Genomic DNA, 24341 nt, shown 5'->3' with positions numbered 1-24341 from the left:
TGACCAACATAAAAAGTCAAAGTATACATTAAATACATTCTCTCAAAGATAGTTTCTGTCATTCCATGTCGTTTCTTATCACACTGTTTGTTTAAGTTTTAATTTTTCTTCTAAATTTGGTTTTAATGAAGTATTTGATACTATAAAAACAGCAGCTGACTAAAGTGTGAATAACAGAACATCAGCTACAAGCAATACAGGACATGCTCATCAAAACATTGTTCTACAACACCAGTGGTCAAGCTCTCCACAGGGTGAAAACAAATGTGAGTTTGTATCCGGGCACTTAAGCTTTAGCAATCTTACTCACATCTGTTCCTCCTGTGAAAATTGGGGAGCTGACCCAGCACATTCAGGAAACCTGTAATGACTATGAGCCAAACTACCACTTTGTGCTCCCTTAGGTGATCTGAACTGTTCTATTGTTTTATTTCGGTGCCCTGTTTGTGTTTCCTTTGACAATGGACTAAAGACTAATGTTTAGAAAAAAACCAGACTGATGCAAAAAATGACCTCCTTGAAAAAGTTTAAGTGTCAGCTATTTTAGCTCACACTTGACTCTTTGCCTCCAACACATTGGTGCAGCTGACTGAAAGGACAAAATTAGGTTTATCTGCAGGGGCTGCAGAGAGAAAAAAACATTTGACAGGAGGTCAACCTATCGCTCTGTCCAGCATGCCATGAGCAAACTTTCATTCTGATCTAAAACTTCTGCACTGACTTTCGTCTAACTCTGTCTACCCCTCGGGAAATTAAGAGAAACACTGCTTGTGTGTGTATGGCTGGAATAATTCATTTTAATATTATTAAGTAAAGGTTTCAGGAGAAAAGCAGTTAGAAGGATATATTTTTAATTGTGAGATGTGTGGATGTAAAAGCCATGTGATAAGTAAGGTCCCAAAAACTCTGTATTTATACAAAATATACAAATGTAACATATTATATTTAACAGCTGATTATTATTTGGTTTAAAATCTCCATTAAACCTGTAACAGCTCTTTTCTCTATAGCTATTAGTTGCACCTTTCAGTGTTTCATTTACCTTAACCATGTTTTCAAACTGTAGCTGCAACAGAGTGTAACTAGTGTCATTTATGGTTTAGCCTGTTTATGTGGTATATGTAGCATGCGGTCGTACCAGTCTGCCATCTAATGCCTTGGGCTACATCGTTAGAATCTATACGTGTGTGCTTGTGCATGAATCGGAACAACGACATGTTGTTTGCTCAATAAAGTCAGGCTATGATGGTGACAGACGAATTGTAATATGAGGTAATCTGCATTTCCGACGTAGTTCCATCACATCAGTTTTATTGCAGCAGATTGATAGTTAAGTGAATTTCTGATTCCCTGCGCTTGCTCCTAGAACTTAACAAGGTTATGCCTGAAATGTTCTGTGCTCATGTCGTCTCTACTCATCCTCAGCTGAGTGTGACTATAAGTCTAACTGCATCGACTAGAGGTCAGATTAATTCCTGCTATGAGGCTCACACATGCAAGCTACAGTAAGCACAGTGTACTGAAGAGAGTCAAAATTCAATACAAGACTTAAGATGCAGATAAGGCACATGAAACACTGACAATCCCTGAATTAAACAAGGTCCCATCAATCATTAAAGTGGCGACATGAGCAATTTTCTGAGATAATGCGTAGTGGGCTTCATGTAAGAGCAAAGTCTTTCATAATCCATTGTGATTACCATGATTGATCTAATGAGGGCAACACCAACACACACTGTAGGAAAAATGAATTGACCACATCTACTCCAATTATGTTCCCAAGATAAGAAATATGATAAAGTGCAAAATAGGGTAGGGAACCTCCTGGCTGTTTGGCCCATGAGACTGTTTTATCAGGACTGAAAGGCAATTCATAAATACCAAAAAGACAACAACTCAATTACTCAAAGAATTCCTTTTTTTTTTTCTGTGATAAAAGACAATAACACTCAGTGGAATCATGTCCCTGAGGGGCCCTGTTCTGGCTGTCATGGTCAGGGTAAATGAAACAAACACAAAGCTCTGTGAGCAAAGGTGAGGATTTGTCTGAGCATGTTGTTTTGGTGAATCACTACCATCTGATGTCAGGTCAAGCCACTGCATTGGAGAGGTTAACGTGATGTATGTTAAATAATAATAATGTGGTCTGTAAAAGATGTTGCGAACATTTATAATTTTTGTATCTTACCTTGGATTCATTCAGTCATAGATTTAATATTACACATTATGGAATTGGCTCTGCATTAAATTAAGAACAACCAGCTTCCTATAATCTTTCGTCTATTTTATTGTTTTGTTTTTTCTCACCTCATGTATAATTGTTTTATTCTGGTTACTTCCTTGTAAAGCATTTTGCAACATTGTTAAATAAAGTGATATATAAATAAAGTTAAATTCTATTATGACAATTCCCCTGTAACGTACTTCATTGTGGTATGCAGCAGAATAATATCATTGACAGGAAACTGCTACATACGTAACAAAATGTCTCTGGAAGACGAGAGGCTTAAGCAAAGCTCCTGAACTCCTTACCAGGTATTTCTATTAACAGTAAATTACTGTTTGCACACAGCTGGGAGAAAAAGCCCCCATCTGTTTCTGCAAATGAAGGCCGAAATAGAAAGTGTCTGAATACATGTGTGGATAGAACTGTAGGTTTGAGAGGGCATGAACTGCAGCATATACATCTATATCTTTCATCCCATGGAGATTGAAATGTCAAAAGCCATTAGTATCTAATGAGGGACAAGTGGGACATTATGACCAAGAGCAAAGTTCTGCCTCTATAAAAAGCAGTGCTGAACTATGTCCTCGGCACAGAGGGCAATTATAAGGCAGACAGTAGATTTCATTTCTCTCACACCAGAGGATTTATTTCTCTCGCACTAGCAAATATAAAATTGAATCTTTGAAATTCAAACCACATTCGGAGAAGCACAGCCTTATAATTTAAATGCAATTTTTTAGATATGTATATGATTATCTTATCTAAATTACCCAGACAATGATGATATGGTTTCTACTGCTTCTAAAAAAATTTTTTAATAGTGCTATGTGTCGAAGCATTTTTATCACAGCCAAAAATAATAATTCTAATAAGCTTTTTTACAGACAGATGAAATGATCTATACCAATCTCACTCACTGTGAGTGGGTGTCTTGGAAGAAATAAATGTGACATATGAAAATACGTGTTCCCTGATGTCTTCAGTCTCTTCATGATAGAAACAAGCTCAGAGCAGACTCGTGCTAAGAAGTCATCACAGTTGCAGACAATGTAACAGTTTTCACCCACTTTCAAGATCCTTGCCGCCTGATGTGAGGTTATATGACTTGGGGTGACTATGGCTTTAAAAGTAGAGATGTTCTTCCACTGATCAGACAGTTGGTGGTTTGATCCTCAGCTACTTCAGTCTGCATTCCGCAGTGTCCTTGGGCAAGACAATAATAATTGGACATGGGCTCTGCAGACAGTGTGTGCATGGTGTGATTAAAAAAAGCCCTGCCTATAGAATCACTGTATGATTGTGAGGGTGAATAGGTGAATGGGACTATGGTGCATGGTAGTGTAAAATGCTTTGAGTGGTAAATGAGACTGTAAAAAGATTATATAAATACTCCTTATACTGTATAAATACAGGAATGTTACACAAAAGTGGGATTATTAAATTCATCTTTCAACTTTTTGAGAGAAAATGCTTCAAGGTTAAAAAACGATCTTCTCTTAAAAGTATCTCAGGGATATTTTCCTTATAAAACTAAGGATAGTGTTTCCTTCTCTTTTTTCCAAAAACAGACATTGGAACGGAGCAGTGGTCCCTTTATCAGGTCTCCTCTCTAATATTCAGGGTCATAATGGAAAGTAACAAATTGTCAGTCTTACATTTACACAAAAAATATTAATTCTGTTAATAATGAGCTTATATTTATTTTCTTTGAACTTTGCCAATTGAGTTGTTTCTTTTTGTTTTCACTCTTTCTGCTAAATTAAGCTGATTCCCCTCAGTTTTTTCTCCCTCCTGCTGAAACATGAGTAGTATGGATCTTGGCAAACTCTCAGAAAAACAACACAAAAAGCCTCCTTCTAAAAACTGTTAAAATATATTTCACCCTGATATGAGAAACCATGCCAATAAATTAACCAACACCTGAGGTCTTATAGAGTAGAGGAAAACGCTATGTAACGGAAACATAAGTCAGCAAGGAGACAGCTAATCTCCCAATAAAAGGTTTGATTTAAAACACACACACCTAATGACTTTGTTCGTGACTTTGGTGGATGGATAGATTATAGAGTGAAAGGGTAAAAGACAAAGAGACAGTGAAGGATGGAGCGACAGAAAGGCACACAACATATTTATGGTTGCCTGAATATGTAAATGAAGTGAAGAGAGCAGCAGATGAAGTTACAGCTTCTCAGTGAGTCATCGGCCACAGTCCTTGGAAGAAAGATGTGAGTGCACTGCAGAGGAGCAGAAAGGAAGAGGCCATGACACCATGACAAAGGAAATATACAGTGAGAGGAGCACGGGGGAACAATGTGAGCAGTAAAACGAAGATGTGACCATTTCAAACTAAAATGTCATATTGATTTTTCTTCACCCCGCAATTTAATTATAATATCTGTGCTTCTCTAGTTGCATTCAGTTTATAAACAGATAGAGCTGATTTACTCAACAGGTAAGGTACAAAATTAAAAAAGCTGCATTTAGCATATCGACTGGTGATGTTTATAAGGGCCGCAGACTTAAGATATTCTTCACAGGTGTATATAACCCATATTCATCACCCACTGATCGAGATGGATGTGAAGGTTTGACATGGAGAGATGAAACAGATCTGCTTCAAAGTGCGTCACAGCCAGCTGGAGCCAACTTGGAGCAGTTAAGATGAAAAATTCACTCATTTAGGACGCCTGCCGAGACGTTAAAGAACCGACTGCTCCAAAACATCAAAGAGACGGCCAGAGGAAGAACAGGACAGATTGAGAGAAAGACGGAAGATAGTGAATATACATAGTGCACTTTGTTTTCCAAAAGAAAAAAAAACGTTTCAAAAACCAGCCCCCTCCAGCCAAATGAAAACCCTCAGTAATGAGCAAATACACATAATCAGCCTTGTTATGTTCATTCATTTGTTGCGAGCAATTCCCTCACTTTGCTTTCATACTATGCCCCATCATAGTCTCAGCTTTCTAAACCGTTGGCGGCAGCTCACTAAAAACAGTTGATTTTGTTTCTCTCATGTGGCTGCACTTAATGACACGAGTCCTTCAGCAAATCTCAGTGAGAATACTGAAAAAAAGTTAATCGGCCATGGAATTTGTAGCCTACCCCTCTGAGGAAATACGATTTTTATCAGTAAAACCATAGGGGCAATCATCTCGATAAGAACTTGCAGCGTATCAGTATGTGTGATGCTGAAATATTAGCATGAACAGCTCCTAAAGTGGGGAATCGTACAGTACAGCAAAGAAAAGCCAAAACTCCTCGAGATATATATTTAATTTGAGAGATATGGTGAACTATCTCCCATCAGTTATAAAAACTGTTCGCAATCCGAGTACTTTGTGAAACAAAGGGGAGCTCTGCATCCAAAGCCGTGGCTTGGCATCGTCAGAGAACAGCTACAGCTTTCTCATTCTGCCTATGTTTTCTGTGACGTAAATCCATACGCAGTAGAGCACAACAGTTGACCAGATGGCTCAGAAACCTGCGAGCATTCAGAAATGAATGCTATGAAAATTCTTTCTTTATGGGTGGGCATGCCACTGGGAATGAAGTGATGATTCACATTCCAGACTTATGAAGAGGTAAGTCTATTTGTTTTGGTTAGGAGGCTGTTTTCATTTAAACTGGCTTCCACTTGGTTTCTATGGCTTCACACATCTAAAAGTTATTTCTTCAGCCTTGCAGTTTACATAAAAAAAAGTTCAGCTCTTAATAGATTATAAGATAAAGTAAAATAATAAGTTGTTGATTTAACACCAGAAACCCTATGAAAGGTTTTTAAAGCAAGTGGCACTGCTATTAAAACGATGTTAGTGGTATAAATATTTATTCCAGCAAGATATTCACTTGATTGTCACACATTTTAATTGAATAATAAAAATATTAGAAATAATTCCCCAGATTTATTATGAAACTAAAAATACTGAGTCCTAACACCAGGCTACATCCCACAAATAGCTGATATCAGTCACCCTGGTGATCTGGCACATGGGTAGTCTGGAGCAGGTCATGTTCCTCTGTCACTGCACACAGCTTAAGTCCCAGGACCCATGGACATGGGGGCAGACTGCTTGTCCAGGGAAAATCTGATTTGGCAGAGATACAGTATGTGCAGGACACTGTGAATAACTTTTCCTCACAAACGGACACCCAGCTTCCCCCGAGCGCAGCCACGGTGACAAAGCACAGTGTATGATTGTGTTGGAGGTCGTCCAGCTCCTGTTGGGAGACCTGTGGATGCTCCAGTTGTGTGTGTAGTTTTTAGTCAAGGCACACAAAGGAGTTCTAACACCATCACTCAGACTGGTAAACCTTCTGGGCCTGGCCAGGGAGAGGCTGAATATACATCCCGACAGTCTGGCCCACAGTGTGATGGAAACAATTCCAAGTTTTAATAACTGCTTTACCAAGTGCCACATGTTTATCAATTAAATGGCAGTTGTATTATCTGAATGATCTATTATCTTTTTCAACAGAGGCTTTGTGACTGCCACATCACCCCCTGTACCCTGTGTGGTGCTGTAAAAGGAGCATATCACAGCCTCTTAAGCTGCTTTCAGACATACACTGGACTCCGCAGTTCCTCTATATTTTCTATAGAGGTGCATGTGTGAACGCAAATGTCAGAGTGAGACGCTCTGTAGTTTCTGCAGACTTTCCACGCCTGGCCTCCTAATATGAAGTCCGTAGAACACAGCAGAGGATCCCCTGCTGGATTCACCGCAAGTGAGTCTAAAACACGACAGACACAAAACTGAAAGAACAAAAAGAAAACTCCTGGTGAAAAAGCGCTCTCATACACGTAGAAGACACTGACAAATATGTCAAGAAGGTTTGTGGTGAGAGTTAATACGTTCCGTATTGTCTCTGTCTGCTGCACCCAACTGCTCCACCTCTCATCTACATAATGGAGGATTTGTTGTTGTTGTGATGCTTCTGTGCAGAAAACATCCTGCTGTGTTGTGTGCATGTGTGAAAAGCTAACTCTGGGTAAACACCGTAACCATTTCTCTGGATTTTTTTACCCATAGGTCATGTCTGAAAACGGCTTAATAATCAAACCTGCTCATACTGATCTGGCCTCCCCAACCTGCTGGTGTTAAACCCTCAGTCAACATCCTCTTGAGAAACTCCATATGAGTGTGTTGTTGTTGGAATCAGCTCTGGTCTTGACCAGCTCTTGAAACCACAGCTAACTACAGACCACATCAGTCCACCTGTGTGTCTCAGGGCTGTCTGCGCTGTCCCTGAAAGCTGAGCCTGATTTACTGATTTGCCCAAAGAGATGAGTCCATTCCTTCTCTCCTGGCAAGGCTAAGCTCGGTTGGGGAGGATATTAATTTCTAGGCTATAGCGAGTATTTAGACCTCAAGGGCCACAGATCCTATCTTACTCACACATCACAGGCCTTATTAAAGGGGGTGTCAATTCAGGACATTAGACTTCTGAGACTCGCAGCAGATTACCCTGGGTAGTTAATCTCGTCGGGCATTGTCTGTCTTAATGGTCATCTTGGTTTGGGAGTGCAGCAAAAGGGGAGATGCCACTATCTCCTACACACATTGAATTACCTTTGAAATGGAACTAATTACAACAAGGCAGCAGTCCCCTGCGCTTACAGGCTATTTTGTACTTGTTTTCAACACGAGATAAGTGGAGTAAATTAGCCTTTATACTGATCTGTTAAAAAAGACCCAAAGAGGTATTATGTGCGTGTATGTTTGTGAATGCTTTATAACATCAGTGGAATACCAACAGGAAGCAGAGGCCATAAGGACAATTAATGGGATACGAAGACAGCAACAAAGGGGCAGCCGGGGCTTTGACTCAGGAGGTTGAGTGGGTGGTCCATTAATCAAAAGGTCATTCTCCTCCAGTCTCCATTCATAAGTGACCTAGGAAGTGAACCCCAAATTTGTACAAATGTGTACAAATAAGTATGTGTGAAGTGAAGTGCTGTGAGAGTGTGTGAGCGAATAGGTGTATGTGTCTCAGGGTGTAAAGCACTTTGAGTGGTCATTAAAGCTAGAAAAGCAGCTATTTAAATGCAAATGCATTCATTTACCTGGATGAGCACAGAGAGAAACAAAGGGAGGCAGTAAGTGAAGGAAAATTTGAAAACATATCGAACATATACAAAGGTGACCAAGAAGGCATTGAATGGCCAAAAAAAGGCCAAAAAAAAAAATTCAAACCATCACAAAAATGTTATATTGAGTGAACAATTTGGTAATTTTTACCAGGAGGATGGTCAGATGATTGGAAACTAAAGAAGTGTATAGTTGTTGCATTTTCTGTGGAGTTAGTGCTGAAGCCTACCGGCCTTCTGAGGGGATGGCAGAATTGTCAGGCTATTAAAGGGGATGTTGTTTTTGGTAATTTTAGTATAAAGGTCCATCCCCTCTCACCCCCCTACGAATCTATTATATATTATGTTAGATTGAATTGAACTGTATTATATTAATTTAATTTAATTTAATATTTTGGCTGTTTGGGGTTCAAAGTACTAATACAGGAAACTGACATATGGACAGAAGAGGGTGAGGCTCAAACTCCAGTCAGATCCAGTCATTATTGGTCAACGGTACCATCGGAGCTCTTTTTATTATCTCAAGTGCCATTTCCAAATCTCACTTTGCTCCCCTCTTTTCTCCAAGTGTATTATACTCAGAAATCAGATTTGACCACAGCAGCACACATCCAGAAGAGCTGATGCTGAGGAATAGTTCCTGCACAAAATGCTGTGCTGTGCCCTTTGGTGTCAGTCAATATTTGACTGAAATTGAGAGAAGTTTTTGTCCTTACACTTGCAGCCAAAACCAAACCAGGTACCAGGTAATATCAAGTAAACCACTAAATGCAATTTAAAATGGTATAATCCCAATGGACCTCAGATCAGATACATCAGTTAGTGCACTTGCATGTAGTGCCCTGTGTTCACAGTGTACTCACTGGTTTATTGCATGATTTAGTGTTGTGCTACTGTGCACTCACCAGACTGGGATTGATGTCTGCCAAAATATCTGCAGGCTACTTTGTCCATTTGACTGTGACTGCTTTACTTTCTTGTGTGCACCCTGTTTCACACACCAGAGAAGAGTTCAGTGTTTCGCTCTCAGCTGTTTGACCATTGTGAGTGAACCACCAGGGTACTGAGAGTGCCCTGCATGTTGTCACACTTGGTGTGAATGCACTTAACAAAAGAAAGTGGGAACCTGGACATAAGTGAATTTTGACACGGCACCTGAAGTTGAAGTTAAGGTAAGAATGATAGAAACGGGGAACACAGGCTGTGGGGCTAAAGAAAGAGGGGGAGAGACACAAAGAGAAAGAAACAGAGGACGTGAAATGAGAAGTCATTGAAGTGGAGCTGCCTGGGGCAACAGTCAGGTTTTAGAAGTTGAAAGAGGACCCAGCAGTTTCCAGGAAAACATTCCAATTCGAGACACTAATAGGCTCCTCTGTCTGAAACTGTTGTATTTGATTATTAAAAAACACATTTATCCTCCTGAAAGTGAAGCCTCTCGGGTCCCATGTGAAGCACTTCTAAGATGCTCAAGATTAAGGGACTGTTATGAACTATTTAGAAATGCAATGCCAGAAAAGGCACATGAAAGGATTCTGTAATAGAGACTTCACGTTAGTCTCTTAAAAACAAGTTTTCTAACAACTATTTTTCTTGCAGAGATTTTTTTAACAGGTCTTTTTAAAAAGCTCTGTCCATCAGATAAGGATGCCTCTTCCTCTGTGCTGGCTGCAAAAGTAACACCATTATTGTTACTTTCTAACATTTTGCTTGCAACCAATAACTGCAGCTCCTGTGAGGCTGTGAAAGTGCTTCTGTGTCTGACGCTATATTCAGCTTTCATGTAACCTTGTGTACACAAGGCTGAGCAGCAAAAGCAGCACAACAGCAGCAATCAATGTCCACAGTGGATTTGTTTGGACAAAGAACTGACCTCTCAATACAAATATCGTGGTAAGGACCTTAAGGGTCATGAAACAATTCAGGTTGCAATTATTACACATCTTAAGTGAAGGCAAAGTACGAGTCATTCAGTAGCTTGTGAAGGCCGCTGCATTGAAGAGATTGACATCAGAAAGAATGGTGAAAATTGAAGCAGCAGAGGCAGAGAAATCCTCACTTTGAGGCTTGTCAAAGCCAAGAATTAAAATAGCCCGGATGATGATGATCCAAAATACATTATGTAACAGTCTGAACAATCTGTCACATTATGAGAGGAATTTATAAACTGGGTGGAGTGCCCCTTTACACAATGATTATCTCACAGTTATGTAGCAAAAATCTCAAGAAGTCAAATGTCTCATGAACATTGGTTGGAAAAAACAAAGGCATATGTCCAGTGGATACACTCCATGGATTAAAGGCTGTTCTTCAGCAAAGGTTATGATCAGGTCTGACCTTGGTAAGCTATTGGCTGAAAATAGGCTCAACTTTTTTATCATAATTGTCTCTATTTTAATTTCCGTAAAAGATGATTAATTGACAATGATTCAGTGAAGAACATCTACCTTTGTACTGGTATTGAACCTAATAAAAATGAGCAAAGCATGGTGCATGTTCGGCAAGCAACTCACTGATAATAACGTTCAAACCACTGTGAAAAGTTGTATTTTGCAGGGATATCCGACCCTTCCAAGAGAAGCTCAGTGGTTGCCTATAAGTAGCATATATAACAGGCAATGTTAGCGCTTTACAGGATTATTAAGTCATAAGTATGCAGACTAATGAGTGCAGAGAAGAGCTGGAGGTGGCAGTGGAGTGCAGGCAGCACAACCTCTCGACAACGTGGTGTTGGAGGTCACCACGGCAGGGATTAAAGCAACATTATGCAACATTGTTACATTAAAATAACAGCTTGATGGTACACAGAATTTTAATAGGGAGAATGCTGCTTATGTCAATCCCACTCTGCACCCTGAACTCCTGGTCTGGCGAGTAGGTATTATCTCCAGAGAGTCTGAACTATAGTCAGTGGTTTAAACTGATGTAATCAGGCCCATACATTTTGCAGGTAATGCTGAACTTCAGATAAATAAAAAATACTTTTTACTTACATCTTACACCGAGCGCACCATCTTTGAAATTCAACAAGGAAGCAAATCAAACACTTTAAATGAAGTTGGTTACAGTAACAGCACTTCAGGAAACCTGGGATGATGACGAAAATAAACCATTTGGAAAATTCTAGGGAGTCAGCGCTCAGTTCAACAAATTATATGTTGCTCTGTATGAACATGAAAACCACATTAAGTGCTCTGACTCTAGGAACCAATACATTTAATAAGCACTTGTCACTGCAGAGGCTCCTGTTGCTAAGCAAAAGCATAGTTTTGATTTAATGAGGATCTTTAATGCAGCTATAGCGGGTTAAGGCAAGAAAACATAGTTTGTGTTTGCATGGCTGATAATCAGCCAGTGACTCACTGTGTGTCTAATGCTTTAGTTTAGAAAGAGTCAAACTGTGTCTCCACAGAAGACGTAGGTGAACCTGACCCTTAATAAAAAGGTAACGTGTACTAATGGTGTAACTCACTTGAATGAATGGGAACAGGAGGCCCACGGTAAAGTTGGAGAGCCAGTTCACGGTGCCAGCGATCATGAAGGCGGCGGGGCGGTAGGACTGTTCAAACAGCTCTCCGGTCAGAATGAAGGGAATACCACCTGACAAAGAGAAAAGAGAGTTACAACAAACTACAACAAAAACAGATGTACAACAGAAATACATAAACCCGATGAGGTGCAAATGGTCTTTTAGTGATATAGTTAATTTTGGCACAGTGCTGACATAAGAGCATTTTACCAGATGGTAATGTGCATTAGTACCCGTCTGACTCAATGAAACCATATTATCTTGTTTCGCTCCCACAACACACACAATTATCAAGTAAACTCAGTATGAACTGAGCTCATTTCACCATTTAACGGTCATATGAAGATACAATGAGCTACATGTGTAGCTGAAATTAAATCCTGTACCTCAGAAAAAATAATACAGTACTCAGGAATAAATAAATGATTGACCAGTTCAGTTTGGAAATACAGCCATGTTACTGTGTTTCAATAGAACTGAAAAGTGTGGTTCCAGAAATAAAATTCTGATTCATTTTCTGAATAGAGACTTAGATGATCAGCCGTAATATTTTAACCATCCAATGTAGACACAGCTCAATTTATTTGAGGTGGTGCCAGCCCTTTTCAGGACTTCCTATCTTGTGCTTAAGTCAAACTTTTAACAGTGTTTCTGGACCTGCAGGAGCAGATGTTGACATGTGGATACTTTGTTGGCTTCAAAGTATGAGATTGACATCTAAATACTTGAAACACTTAAATGTAAAAGGAAGTAATTCATCCTGATTAATTAAGCAAACTCAGTAGAGAGCACTGAGGGGCAACTGAAAACACTGTGGTCACTAATGGTACAGCGTAATTTAACTGTCAAGTTTAAAAAAGAAACATGTCACCTCCTCTTCAACACCAGAAATCTGCCTTAATCATTTTTTCGTCAGAAAATATCACATCCCGCAGAAATACAAGAACCAAGAGCCCCCGAAACAATTTATTCCAGGGTTTTTGGTTTGAGTTTTGTTTGCCATGTTTGCTTCAGACACATGAAAAGCTTCTACTTCACCAACCATTTGTAGGCAGCCCCAAAATGTTTCTTTGAAGCTCCACACAGTTCCTGATTGAGTTTCAAAGCAACAGTAATTCTTTACAACAGATATTCTTTTATAGAAAGTTTAAATCAAAACATGAGGAATAGTTCATGGATACAGTGAGAGTGATTAATGACTCTACTCATATTTACCAATGACTGCTCTCCTCTGTCCAAAATAAATAGTCAATACTTTTTTAATGACTTAAAGCATCTGTTAAATGGTTAAGTTGGCATTTGATTTTTTTTTCTCCATCTGTGAGAAATTAAACAAATATTTCTGCACAGAGAAAGAAAAGTTATCTAACAAAAGACTACTTCTTCCAAATTAACAATAAAACATACTGAAGATTTTCCACAGATCAGAATGTGGGCTGAAGTCGCTGCACTGTGCCTTATATTGTGAAGTTTGTAAGCCGTTAAAATTTTTTTGAAATTATGTTTTCAATATAAACACCCTCATACTGCAGAGAAAGAAAGGAAAATGTGCATTCTTATAAGAGGATAATAGCCGACTCTAATGACCTGAGCTGGAAACGCACTCAGAATCTGACCCTGTTGTTGTGTTTCATCACTCAATGCCAACAACCCAGGTCTGACTCCGTGCCTGTGCAGAGACAAATGCAGTTATAGAACTTTTCCAAAACATACCGTGTATACACGATTTCCAAAGGCCTCTGCACCCTTTATTGTGGATTCAAGAGGAATGCCAACTGTTCAAAATGTAATGGCTGGTGACATTTTCTGCCATATTTCATCAGCCCAGGGGCATTCTTGCATGAATCCCTGCTGCAGAGGTTATGTGAGAAAAAGCTGCTAATGTGGTCGAAACACCTTCTGAACAGTGCACAGGAACAGATAGAGGGAGGGCGGTCGTGTGTAAGATAAGATAAAACTTTATTGATCCTACGCTGGGGAAATTGCCATGTACAGCACAGTTTACTGAGCAACCATGTCAGGAAATCATAATGACACATCTAAACTGTGATGCAATTATTTGTTTGTATCTATGACTGCCTATGTTGAGTATTTGAAAGTTTAAATACACACATTACAAACACAACCCAACAAGATAACGTTATGGAGTTATGGAGTGACACAAAGAGAAAGACAACGTTATTCAAATGCAGCCACACTGTGACCTGACAGAATATAAGTAATGGTGTGCAGGTGAAAGCATGATGTGAAATGGTGTATGCAAGTAATATCAGTGAATTGGCTCCATGAAGCCACATATCTCTCCCACAATCCATCCATGCATTATCAATAGGGCTTCGTATTTGAGAGTCCGGGTGGGACTGGAGCCAATCTCAGCCGACATTGGGCGGGAGGCAGGGTTCAGCCTGGACAGGTTTCCAGCGCGTTGCAAGGCCAACATACAAAGATAAGAAAAAACTAACCGACAGACAATTTAGAGTCTTCAATCGGCATGTCTTTGGGGTGTGGGAGGAAGCCTGGGTAAAAACCCATTTTGAGAGCCCTGAGCCTTCTTGCAGTGAGGCGACATTGGCCACGGCAGCGCAACAGTGCCACCAGAGTACCTCTTCCTTATTTAGCAATTTCAGTCTGAAAACTCACATTTGAAAAACATAGATGGGTGCTTAGCTACTTCATCACTTCCCCAGATATGATTACATTGATATAACAGGAAGCGATGAGTGAATATCTTTAACTTCCCCTGTCTGAGCCTACAGGTGGACACTGGGCTGGTGGAGGGTCTGAATCGACAGTCAGCAAAACTGAAGCCGGCCTGGAGAGGCTTTGAGGAGCAGAGGGAGTGATGGAACATTTTTGCAGAATAGATAAACCGCTAAATTCGGAGGGTTGTGTATGAAAGAGTGTTGTGGCGAGTGAGGAATGCTTTGCCCCATTTATACCTGTCCATAGTATAAATAATGACAACCATTAGTTGTGGAGCATTGTGTACAGTAAAAAGGACTATCATCTCTTACAATAAGTCAACACAATAGTAACAAAAACATAAAATGAGCTTTAACCTGCATACTGTAGTCTTCTAGATGTGTGGGTGCTCTGTCCTCATCTGCTGTCACACAATTGCCTTTGAGAAGACTGTTTACGAGCTACAAACCATTTAGAGCTGAATAAAGGAGGGAATGGCTCACAACAGCCCTCAGCGTCCTGAGATTTAATTGCTTGTGATAAGACTGTAAATCATCCTGTTATTTGAATACGATGCCTCTCTGTTAAACAAACGTGACCGGATCATTAAAAGTAACTCTGTGTGTGTGTCATCTCTCGAGGGCACATGCTCAGTGAGGAGGATAACTGTCAAAATGCTGTTAACATTTCTGGAAAGCTCTTCCACAGTTACGTCAAAGGCAAAAGACTTATTTTCCCCCTTTTGGTTGACAAAAAACAAAATTGTGCTTTAAAGCCATCATTAAGTAAGATGCAGTATAGACAGCTGGACTCACAATTTAGATGTTTTCATTGACATATTTCTGCTGTCAGACGATTGAACAAGCGTAAAACACAGATTCGATCGTGCCTCATAAATGCCACCTGTTAACCAGTGTAAATTGTCTTGTGATGCTGCACTTAAACCATCAGTTGAAATCTATATTAAATGCTTGTCTGACAAAATAAAGGAAACAAAGAGAATATCAGAAGAAACAGAATTTTCTCTTCTTAAACAGCCACAGAGCGGCTGACTGTCTGAGCAGTGGTCTGTTCTATAGGAGCAGTCAAGTAAAGGTCCAAACAGACCAGCTCCACATGTAGTTGTCGTAATTGTGGCAGTTCAAACAATTTCAATGACAGACAACAATGAAGATCTTGCCCTTCTCACTCGGACAAAGAAGGGGAGTTCCACTGCCTCACAAAGGTCTCACAGAGCTCTACAACATCCCATTTTTTCGGGAATATAGAATGAAGGTCCTGCTGGTGATTCCGGTGCAGAATCTGAGGAGGTAGAGCACCACACTGGGATCCTACTGGCCCAGCATCTGGCAGTCTATACGATCAAGATGTCATTCAGGCATTGTGAAAATATGAAAATTTGCATTTTAGCATAAATTTTGGTCATTATTATTACGACATCAGACTTAGAAAATAAGAGCAAAACAAATATGCTCTCTAAAGAAGTGAGAGCTTTTTCCTGAAGTAAACCATCATATTTTGTCTGTGCTAACACTGTGTACCATTGGTTAAATAAGACTTTCAGTGAAAGGACTAGAAATAAGATCTTCTCAACCTCCCATAGCATTTGATAATCTAACAGCATTTGTCAGCCTGTACCTGTACAGCTGACTACAGCCAGTCCATTCCTTTTATTCTCTGACACTTAACATTCTTCAGAATTCACTCTTTTTGAGAGATTTGAACCTTGGATGTTTTACAGATTGTTCCTGGTTCATGCTCAGTTTTTTAAATTTTCTTGCAAGAAGCAAATAACTTTTCTCCCATGCTGTTTTTTTCCTCTGGCAGCAGAACATGTAGCCTGCAAAGGACCAACCAATGACTTTTCAACTCAATTAACTCAGCAATACTCTAGCAAGGCAACATCATAACGCTACATATAACACAATGTTTTCCCTTTCATTCAGCTTAGGCAATGTGCAAAACATTATCCCCTATCAAGACTTCTAAATGAGGGTAAAAAGTTGTGGAGGTATTTCCAGAATGCAAATTAACTGAGTTGTAGGGGCTAATTGTGTGCACTTGTTGCACAGCATGTTCCATGTCAAGCCAAATTTATCTTTTTAGCCTTTCATTGCACTTTCAGTCTCGGATGGCTGGGATACACTAATTAGGATATGTATGTTATTTGGCCAGCATATGTCTGTGGGGGGCCTCAGAGGAAACAGCATGTGTTGAATGATGTGTGATGAAAGTACGCAGGTTTGCCTCCCAGCCAAAGACAACAGCGGCTAACTGACTGGTGTACATTCAATATGAGAGTAAATGACTAATTAAGAGAGAGGGCTGCTTTGTTACACCATTCATCTCAGAATACCCACTGGATGAATGCAATCCAATTCTCCTGCATTGCCTTTTGTACTGACAATGGATTTTAAGTCAACGTTTATTTACAGCTACAACTTACATTAGAATCTCTTCCTTCATCGTGTGCACCAGCGGGCAAATGGGTAATGTATGCATACAATCACATAACCCAAGAACAATTAGTGGGTTGGGAACAATTTCTCGACGGCTATACAAAGGGATTTTTTTTGTCTAGTATTTGTGATAAACAAGACTTCACAGCTTTGCCCTCAGCTCAACCTCCTGAGACAACACATTTTCGGGTGGTTGGCCACACTCGACCAGGGTTAAAGCCTTGATCTGTCGTGCCTCGGGCAGAGAGCCACAGGTGATTGGTCAGTGGTGAGTGGGCAGCACCACAGTTCACTCGCAACTTGTTCTGACAGAGGTTTTAACCAGATCATCTGTATTTTTCATCATCATGTAGCAGCAAGGTTAGGCTCATAAACCATGTTTCAAATAACCTATAAAGCTGCCGTCCATGAAATGTTTGGATACATTTTTATTGATCAGATTGTTTTGTAACAACAATTATTGATTTATATCTTTTTCCCTCAATCTGCTGAATTTCCTATTTGCTCTGCCTTTGCCCTTGTAGGGACTCATGTGGTTTGTTCCACAGGTCACAGATGAATTATCTAACAACAGCACACACACTCTAAATAGATACTAATTATATAATAGGATAATCATGCTAGGCGCACAGAATATTATCCTCTCACACAAACTCACAAACATGCGCGTGCAGTGGGTCTCCATGCAGACACGGCAAGTGAGGAAGAGTTTAGCTTTGACCTTTAGCAGCAGTTTGTGAATTTTCAATTCAGATTTAAAAATGCTTTACATATTTTATTTTGTTACATCACTAAGATGTTTCCACCATTTCAAAACAAAACGCATTATTTCATAAGGAGTTCATGTTTGGACTTATTACTATAGGATCAGCAATAGATTAAGCATGTTTGTGTTCCACCAATAATTAACTTGCTGGGCATTATCAAGGAGTTTTCAAGCTTTCAAGAAATTAATTAAACCAAGCCAGATTTTTCCCCCTTGAAGTGCCCAGAAAATAACCAATATTTCAACTAATGCACCGTAAAACTAGAGAAGAGCAGTCGGTGTAGTGATGTTAGTGATGAGTCATATGCATTAAGTCATGAGTCATGCTATTCAAAAGGGGCAGTATTAGCAGAGAGACTGATACTGATAGGGAAGCTAAAATGTTATTATAGATTAAGGCCTAAGTAGGATGTTACTGTTAAACCCCATGTGATGAGCAGAATGTGAACTGAGAGGCGTCATTGAATGGGGTAGAACTTTACAGTTTCTGCTGTAAAATGCTCATGAATTACATTTTGGAGGGAGGTTGCATGAACTTGCATCAGGAGCATTTCCCCAGATGGGAAAACTAAAAAACAAGCAAATGAGAAACATAGTGGCAAGTACTCTGCTGTTAGATCTGGTTAACCTGTAAGCTGTCATGTAAATATACATGCAGAGGTCGAAAGTAACGCATTACTCAAGTACATTTACTCCGTTACATGTACTTGAGTGTTTTTTTTCCCCCCAAAAAAATGCACTTCAGAGAGTAGTTGTTTTGCAGAATACTTTTACTCCTACATTTATTTTGAAAAAACATTACTTCTACTCTATTACAATAGGCCACAAACGTCTAGCTACTACCTACTAGAAACAAAAGCTCCACCATCAGAATGTCAGTTCTGGATGACTTAGGGTCAAGTGCATGCTGAAGACATAAATTGCTCATTGTTTCTTAATTGGTAATTTTTTGTGATGTCTAAAGAGGATTCATAGGGGTCATACAACTGCTAACATGTCATGAATAAAGAAGATAAGTCTTTATTTCCACAGGCAACTGTCAAATGTCCTTCTCCATCTCTTACATGTGTATTGATTATACCTGAAGGCAACAATGTCATTGCAAGTGCCTAATAAAAGAAACAAGGAGGAGGTAAGACAAGTCATGTAAGGAATTAAATTAACCCCCACAGGGAATAAATGTCAAAGATGTAGGTCACATTAATATGGAGGGGGAGGGCTACCCTCACAGTAAGGCAGCTTTCTCCTTTTGGGAGGCTGTTGTTTCACGGTTCAGACTTAATCAGAAAGGCTGTTGAAATAATACTTTTACAAAATCAAGGAGTAACTATCTGCAGGCAATCAAAACTGAATCATGGACCCAAGCACATAAAATGGTAGACAACAGAGCTTAAAGAAGAGGAGTAGAGAAGGACACAGGACCGATAGATGTGCAAAAAACTGTAGATAAAACTCTTTCAAATGGAACTATAAGTACACAAGAGTAGGCATTTTATCTTGAAAAATGATGAATCATCCATAACTATGAAATTGGGCCTTGACCTTGTGAAAACTAATGAAAATAAGACCAACTGTTTAAAAATTGTTATGATACGAAGTTAGTTGAACCTGTTACGCTGTGGGAGGGAGGAAAAACAATTCTTTGTACAAGGATAGGAAGAAAAGGAGTTAAGGAAATAAATGATAAAACAATCAATAAGGATGTTAGAATATATTGCAAAAGGAATCAGCAATTTGTAGTCTTTGAATGAATGAACTTTAGAGATTGTTAATCTCTTCAGTTAACAATCTCTCAGGATAGACAAAGAATTACTAAAAGCTATTCCAAAACAGGAATATAATTGTAAAAAGAAATAGCATAGGAAATCGCAAAACACTACAAACAACTATTTATACTAAAGGAAAGGAAATAAACCCCCACATTCACTCACTGCTCTTTAGAGATACCAAGAAAAGTAGCTGCACAATGTAGCACTCTTCAAGAGAGATGGACGATGAAGTGTTGCTTGTTAGTGGGGATGCACTCACAGTGATGAAAAAGGGAAATCTGCAGCTAAACTGAATGAGTTGCCAGGACAAATGCTCTTAGTGAAGATAACATACTTTAGAGTTGTCTGACAAAAAGCTTGAACAAGATCACAATGTGACAGAGACGAAAACCTCACATAGAGGGAGAATTGGTAATGGAGACTAATTTCTACAAAGATCACCAGATACCAGACAAAGAAAGAATTGTTCCAATGATCGGAGCCATAACAGATTACTGATATAACACTAAATAATAGAAAAACACTGACGGACACAGCAAGAAATGTTTTTTTCTGTCTTTCCTGTGATAAAACATAAAAAATGGTGACTTGAACAATATTTGTTCAACAATATTTGTTCAAGTCACCATTTTTGTGGGATTAATTGATACTGGGGAGGAATTACCATCATCATCGTCATCATTACCATCTGCCACAGCTAATATGTCAGCATGCAAACAATGGCATCTATCTAATTATCTTCAAGATATCTGTCTCTCGCATATCTTGGCTTTGGTTCAACAATCTGCTTCACACTTGGTATGCATATTGTTAAGGGTCCAAGGAAGTGCAGAGTTGAATTTGGTGCAATTTGGACAATGTTATTGTGCAATATTAATAAACTGTGTAAACAGGTGACCAGCGCTCTGTTGCAGCGGCGGCTTGGAATTATCAAGAAAAGTCACGTTGATCATGACAACAGATTTATACCTTGTGACGACAATTGATTCTCCACTTCGGGGTTCTGTGTAGTGAGTAAGCTTCACCAAACTGAATAAATGGGTGAACATTTTGTGAGCAGCGGTGGGGCCACAATCCTGAAGCAAGTCAATTACTGAAGGATAAGGTTTCAGAAAGAAAGATGCAAACTACTGGCCAAGCAAACCACCTGTTCCAAGCAAACATGCTCAGACAGATTGGTAGGGAGTAGGAGTCGATTAGTGTACATTGATCAAAAGTTAAAAGTTTTCTGGCACAGGTAGATAAAGGTTACTGAACTAATTCTTCACAAAATACAGTTTCCGTCCTCCCGTGGTGACAGCCAGACATCATTAACCTGATGTACCTGGTTTTCTGGCAGAGACAAAAAACTGCCCGCGCCAAGGCCAAACAAGAGACAAACCCCCTATGGGAACAGTTCAGCCGAATTTCTCTGCGGCTCATCTGACACTCAGAAGACACAGAGGCCTGTGGTCGAAAACTACATGAAGTTCTTGTGTGGACAATGTGCCCAGAGAAAAGCTCTGCCGGAAGAGAAATACAGCAGCATGATCCCCAGGTCGCCTTTGCTCACTCAGCTTGGAACAGAGATTGTAGATGGAAACCAGAGGAGAGGGGAGCAGAGTTGTGACAAAGTAGTGGCCTTGATTAGAAACTTATGACAGTCTGTGGAGAAAGGGAATGTGATGATTAATCAAAGTGATACTTTCACATGGCGATGGTCATTTGGTGTGGGGCATGGAAGGAGCAGCCTTGAAGATCCTGGAGACAACATCTGTGATAACATTTTAAATTCCTTTACAGTGACACTGTAGGGTCAGGGTTAAAAAGCAGTGGGGCGGCGGTTTAGCAACACTTCAACCCTTCAACATACTGGTTCAGCGTTTGCACTCAGTATGAAACACTCATTCATTTGTGCAGCTGAGATTTATTCCTGGTAGAAGTTTACGAATTGTAAATAGTTTTTTCTCCATAATAAAAGGTCAGACAGGCTCAGTCTGCAACTCTCCACACTCATAATTGTTGTCTCTGGAGACATGTAGAGAACTGAAGACCACTCACACTCATTTACATGTCGGTGGTTTGAAATACAGTATAGTGATGCCTCAGTCGCTTGAGAAGCCATACAGATCAACAGAAATAAAAATGGTAAGCGTGTATTTAAATGAATCATTTATCAGAGCTAGAAACAAGATGTGGGTGGATGAGGCCAAATGGCTTCACCAGGTACTCTTAATGTGTTTTTTGACGGGGGCCGTTTAAGCTGCTTAAATCACACCAAGCCATGAACATGTACGCCCTCACAGAAGGAGATTACTGTGCAAGCCTGTGCTGTAATGGTTTGATAGCAGGGCCGGCAGGGATCAGCATATGACCAGCTCCTCCTGTGGTGAACTGACCGACACACTGTCACTGTGTCCCCTTCACATCTGTAGCTTCATAACATGCAGGAATGTAGTTTTTAGTTTTGTTGCCCCCATGTTTCTGGGGCAACAGAGGTTTGTTTAAACCAGCACAGCTTCAGCATTAAAGGGGATTACAAACCATGTCTGCTCTCGAGAACATACTAAGAATAAAGCTAGTTCATGGGTGCAACCCTGATGAAGGCTTTCCGCCAGAAAGGATTTAGTGGTTCAGGAGAGGTGGTATAAAAACATTTTTTTTATAAAGACGATGTCTTGGTAGATAGCTGGCTCAAAAGCAGGCATTCATACAGGAGATAAGCATGTTTTATACACGTTGATAGCATGAATACCAAAAAACTATGAATTTTCATTATGTTTTGTGATGGGGTTAAACATGACTCAAGGAAGAAGTCATTATATTTTGGAGCGGATGAAGCTTTTAAGGAAGATAGTGTTTGTGCAAGTGTAAGAAGTGTAAGCTTGGGAAACATTGCTTATTTCTCACAAAGTAATGCCTGGATCTCTTTGAAAGAAATCAGGCATGTTTACGAGACTGATCATTATGAGTGAAGGAAATTTGATGCAGATCCAAAAAAAAATCCAGATCTAGTGAATTTAAATGTGGTTTCATTGGGGGACTGTTGGACCTTGGCGGAGGTATGTGCTCTACAGAGTGACATTCTATTTTATTTATCTTCCTCCTTATTTTTAGTTTTCACTACTAGTTTGGCTCAATTTTGGCAGCCCTAATTGCTTAGGTTACTGAATTCCAGCAATTTTTGGAGGAAATTAAAATATGTTTATACCCTGTGTACCAAAAATCATTTTGCAATCTCATGTTCTCGTCCACACGCCTTGAGCACGCCTGCAACCATAGCTTGGGCTTACGGTTCTTGACTGTATTGTGTAAACGCAAATATAGTCAATACTATCAGAGCCTTCAGTCTGTCTTTCCTGCCCCAGCTGGTGCTGTAGAGCGAGGGATGAATTTAAAAATGGGGAAATCTCCAGTGTACTCTTCCATAGCGAATGTCAGTCCCACAGGAGACATCAGCCTTGGGATGTGAATACTTGCGGGGGAAACTGGGCAAGGAATTGCAGCAATAAGGGCTGTGCTCCTGTGGAAGAGCATTTATATGCAGGATCTGATCAAACCATGGGAACTGAGAATTACAGGGAATCCTGAGAATTTACGAGGATGATTTATGTTTTTATTCAAAATGTTACTGTGGCAAAATGCACATTTATATCCTGTAGGTGCTTGATAATAGGTTTTTTACTGATACTGTAAGTCTGAGAACAGTGGAGCAACATAGGCAAATTAAACAGTAGCAATTTCATATGTGTGTATTATTACAATAAAGCTGCTTTCAGATATGCACTGAACTTAAGAGATGCTCCACACTTTCCTCGGAGGTGCATGTGTAAACACAAAAGTGAGAGCCTCCAGTTATCTCCACACTTTCTTCGCCTGGCTCCCTAGTATAAAGTCGAGAGAATCCGATATGAGAACAGCGGGGGAGTGGGGGCAAGTGGTGGGGTTGATGACACAACAGATGCAAAAATGACAAAATACAGTATCTCCTGGTGAAAAAGCAGTGACACACATAAAAGACACTGACGAAGATGTCAAAAAAGTTTGTGCCAATTAAAAACGGTGAGTGTGAGTGCAGTGGAGTTAATATATCACTTCCTGTCTGTCTGCTGCAACCAGCAGCTCCACCTCTCTCCTGATCAATGCAGAGGATTTGCTGCTGTTGTGAATGCGTCTGTGCAGAGATACTCCCAACATGCAAATAAGTTCAGGTACACAAGACCATTACTCTCTGACAAACCTATAGTCCTCAGCCTTTACCTCTTCCTTCATTATTTCGTTCATCGTCTTGCTCCAACATTGTCTGCCACACATCATTAGGTTTCACCTTGGCTGGATTTCACTCCACAGAGTTTCCATTCATCACTTCTGTCCCTCTGTACTTTGCTTGTGGCTCAGAATAAGGGGCAGATGCCACTCTTGTCAGGAAGTGTCCACATCTCACCCCTGGTATCTCTCATTACCTGCTCATTTGCACACTTATACACAGAAAAAACTTCTGCTGCTACTACGGACTGTCACAACTCATTGTACATCACCATATTATATATTATTATAAAACTTTGCCGCTACCTCATACATTTGCACTAAGAACTTATTTATTGTCTACTTTTGTTAGGAAATGTCTTGTATTCACCGTGGGATAGTTAGGAACGCAATTTAGATTCCTTTTAATGTCTGGTATATGTGAAGAAATTGACAATAAAGCTGACTTTGAACTCTCTCAGCAGCATGTCTGGCTGTCCAATATGTGTTTATGTCCACAATGCCAGGTGAAAGGTGATCCATCTTGTTCAGTGATCTTCTGTCTGATACCCTCGGGGCTGTTTGTCAACTCTTTCT

General features: G+C 39.8%; 1 protein-coding gene across 4 annotated transcripts in view; it reads right to left on the bottom strand.

The window, feature by feature from the left end:
• slc2a9l2 (solute carrier family 2 member 9, like 2) overlaps positions 1–24341 on the bottom strand; it is a 96839-nt gene that overhangs the window by 6528 nt on the left and 65970 nt on the right. For 2 of the 4 annotated variants that reach the window (XM_069511007.1, XM_069510999.1), the window contains 2 exons: positions 11788–11915; positions 9224–9306 (listed from right to left, as the gene is read on the bottom strand). In XM_069511007.1, the coding sequence (XP_069367108.1) occupies positions 9224–9306; positions 11788–11915 (211 nt within the window). The remainder of the gene's footprint in view (positions 1–9223; positions 9307–11787; positions 11916–24341) is intronic. The other 2 variants (XM_020086311.2, XM_069511010.1) reach the window with 1 other exon arrangement.

The sequence above is a fragment of the Paralichthys olivaceus genome, chromosome 2, assembly GCF_024713975.1.
Source record: "Paralichthys olivaceus isolate ysfri-2021 chromosome 2, ASM2471397v2, whole genome shotgun sequence".
NCBI lineage: Eukaryota > Metazoa > Chordata > Actinopteri > Pleuronectiformes > Paralichthyidae > Paralichthys > Paralichthys olivaceus.
Note: the sequence above shows the minus strand (reverse complement) of the source record. Positions and strands in the feature narration are given on the sequence as shown.